This window comes from Galeopterus variegatus, unplaced genomic scaffold, assembly GCF_000696425.1.
Source record: "Galeopterus variegatus unplaced genomic scaffold, G_variegatus-3.0.2 Scaffold1046, whole genome shotgun sequence".
NCBI classification, from domain to species: domain Eukaryota; kingdom Metazoa; phylum Chordata; class Mammalia; order Dermoptera; family Cynocephalidae; genus Galeopterus; species Galeopterus variegatus.
This window is the reverse complement of record NW_007727157.1, coordinates 401,742-404,416: the sequence shown is the minus strand read 5'-3', so window position 1 is coordinate 404,416 and position 2,675 is coordinate 401,742. Positions and strand designations below refer to the sequence as shown.

At 41.1% G+C, this 2,675-nt stretch overlaps 1 protein-coding gene across 1 annotated transcript in view; it reads right to left on the bottom strand.

Annotated features, from left to right (window-relative positions):
- Window positions 1-2,675, bottom strand: part of CYFIP2 (cytoplasmic FMR1 interacting protein 2) — a gene marked incomplete at its 3' end in the record, with an annotated part of 81,385 nt that overhangs the window by 53,630 nt on the left and 25,080 nt on the right. The window contains exons 11-12 of the mRNA XM_008574430.1: window positions 1,837-1,956; window positions 1,151-1,276 (exon numbers count right to left, since the gene is read on the bottom strand). Coding sequence (XP_008572652.1) covers window positions 1,151-1,276; window positions 1,837-1,956 — 246 coding nt within the window. The remainder of the gene's footprint in view (window positions 1-1,150; window positions 1,277-1,836; window positions 1,957-2,675) is intronic.

Genomic DNA, 2,675 nt, shown 5'->3' with positions numbered 1-2,675 from the left:
CGAGGGTTCGGATCCCACATACAGACCGGCCGCTCACTGGCTGAGCGAAGTGCGGGAGCAATACCGAGGGTTGCGATCCCATAGCCGGTCCTAGTCTGGTACGGGGGCGACACTGAGGGTTGCGATCCATTGCCGGTCACGAAAAAAGACAAAAAAGGAAAAAAAAAAAAAAAGAAAAAAAAAAAAGAAATATCATTTCATAATTAAACAAACAAAAAAGGAGTTCAGATTATAAAGCAGAAAATAAGAGTCCTCCCTCCAGAAATTAATACTGCTAATGGTTTGACATATACTCATATAAATATTTATGTCCTTCGGTTTTGAGCAAATATACAAATATATTCTAATTTTAGTGTAAATGGAATCATTTTACATGCTGTTCTTTAATTTTTTTTTTAACTTAACAATATACTGTGCATAGCTTTCCATGTAGGTACATTCTTTTTAGTGGCTGCACAGTAGTATTCAGTGATACAGCTATATCTTAATTTATCTACCTGGTCCGATATTGAAGGACATTTAATTGTTTCACGTATTTTGGTATTATAAACAATACTGTGATAAATATCCATGTCTCTGCACAGTTGGCTTATTTCTCTGGGATATACACCCAGAAAAAGAACTTCTAGGCCAAAGGGCATGCACATTAAATATGTGAACACATATGATCAGACTGCTCTCATAGAAAGCCTATAAAATATAGACTAGGCACCCAAAATATCTGGGAATGTCTATTTCCCACACTTCAACTTGCAAGAGGCATCACCAATCTTTTTAATCTTTGCCATCCTGATTGGTAAACACTATATCTCATCTTAGTTGCAACCTGTAGGTCTTGACTACTCATCAGTTTGGGCATTTTTCACATCTCTTTTAGCCACTTGTTTATCTTCTGTTTCTTCTGTTGGGTTTCTTTTTGCCCATTTTTCTAGTGGAGTGTATATTTTCCTTTGAGTTCTTAAGAACAGAATGAGTTCCCAATCGTTTCTCAATAATAACTTTTGGCAGAGATTAATTCAGATGGGGAAAGGGGACAGGGAAGAGTGTGCAAACCAGGACAACACCGTCCTCTTGCTCAGAACCACTTCTGGAACCACAACAAGCAGCAGTCTTAGGGGATGGGGGGGTGATACAGGGAGCCAGCACCAACCTCCACAAAAGCAAACTTTTCCTCGCTAGTGTAATTGTAGCGCGTGGCTCTCTCGTACTCCTCGGCTGTGCCAGGGCAGTCCTTGTTGCAGAACTTGTCTGTGGGGTGGACAAGCTTCCAGGAATACTGGGGAGAATGGGAACAAATCCAAGTGTCCATCAACCGATGAACAGATAAATGAAACGTGGTACATCCATGCAATGGAATATTATTCAGCCATAAAAAGAGAACAAAGTGCTGATTCATGCTACAACATGGATGAACCTTCAGGACATGTAAAATAAAAGAAACCAGGCGCAAAAGACTACAAGCATGTGATTCTATTTATATGAAACATCCAGAATAGGGAAATCTATAGAGATAGAAAGAAGATTGCTTAGGGATGGCGGGGGGCGGGGGGGAGCAGGCATTTCTTTTTGAAGTGATGTGTTCTAAATATGATTGTGGTNGGGGGGCGGGGGGGAGCAGGCATTTCTTTTTGAAGTGATGTGTTCTAAATATGATTGTGGTTATACCACTCTGCGAATATACTTAAAACCAAAAAACCTACACTTTAAATGGGTAAAAAGTGTGGTATATACATTAAACTTCCATAAGCCTGTTAAAGAGTGCTGGGGAAAGGCAGAGGTAGACAGATCCCAGTGGCCCAAGGTCAGTGTGGGGCCTCCTGCCCACGGGACACCTACCACCTCCATGACGTGGGCACTCCACTTGGATAAAAGCTGCAGACCCCGCAGGGCCAGGTCGAAGAGCTCGCGATACTCCTCATCTGACTTCTGGCTGTCCAGTCCCGAGCCTGTCACCACCTGGGGAACACTGACCATCATCCTTGCTGTCTATGTGCCTGGCACTTTTATACATTATTTCATTGATTTCCCCCATTAACGCTACAGGGAAATGCTATTATTTTACCCTCTTGACAGATAAACTGGGGCTCAGACAAGTGCCTTGCTGAAGGTCACCTGGCTTGTAAGTGGTGGAGGGCTGAATTCAGGTGATGTGATGCCAGTGCCCCACTCACAACCACCCTGGGATATTGCAGAGCAGAGCTTTCAACATTCCTTGACTGCATTCACAGTAGGAAGCACATTCTAAACAGTGACTCAGGAACACATACCTACCCAGAGATATTAAATGCATGTACACAACAATATTTTTCACAAAGCAATCTTACTCTCAATACATGTGATTCCCTCTCATTTTCTATTTTATGTCATATAAGAATGCTAAGCACAAACCACTAAATTGATTTCACAACTCATGGATTAGACGTGACTTACCAATTGAGAAGCACTGGTATAGACACATATCTGTCTGTATGTGTAATACTCCACAATGAAATATAATATAATATATGCGTGTATGTGTGTGTGCAAGGACACTTCAAAAAGTTCGTGGAAAAATCTGAATTATCTTTTAAGTCTGTTTTTCCACAAACTTTTGAAGTACCCTTGTATATGCACAAACACATACGTGTGTGTATACATACATACACATATATACATACACAGCCACTCATTATTGG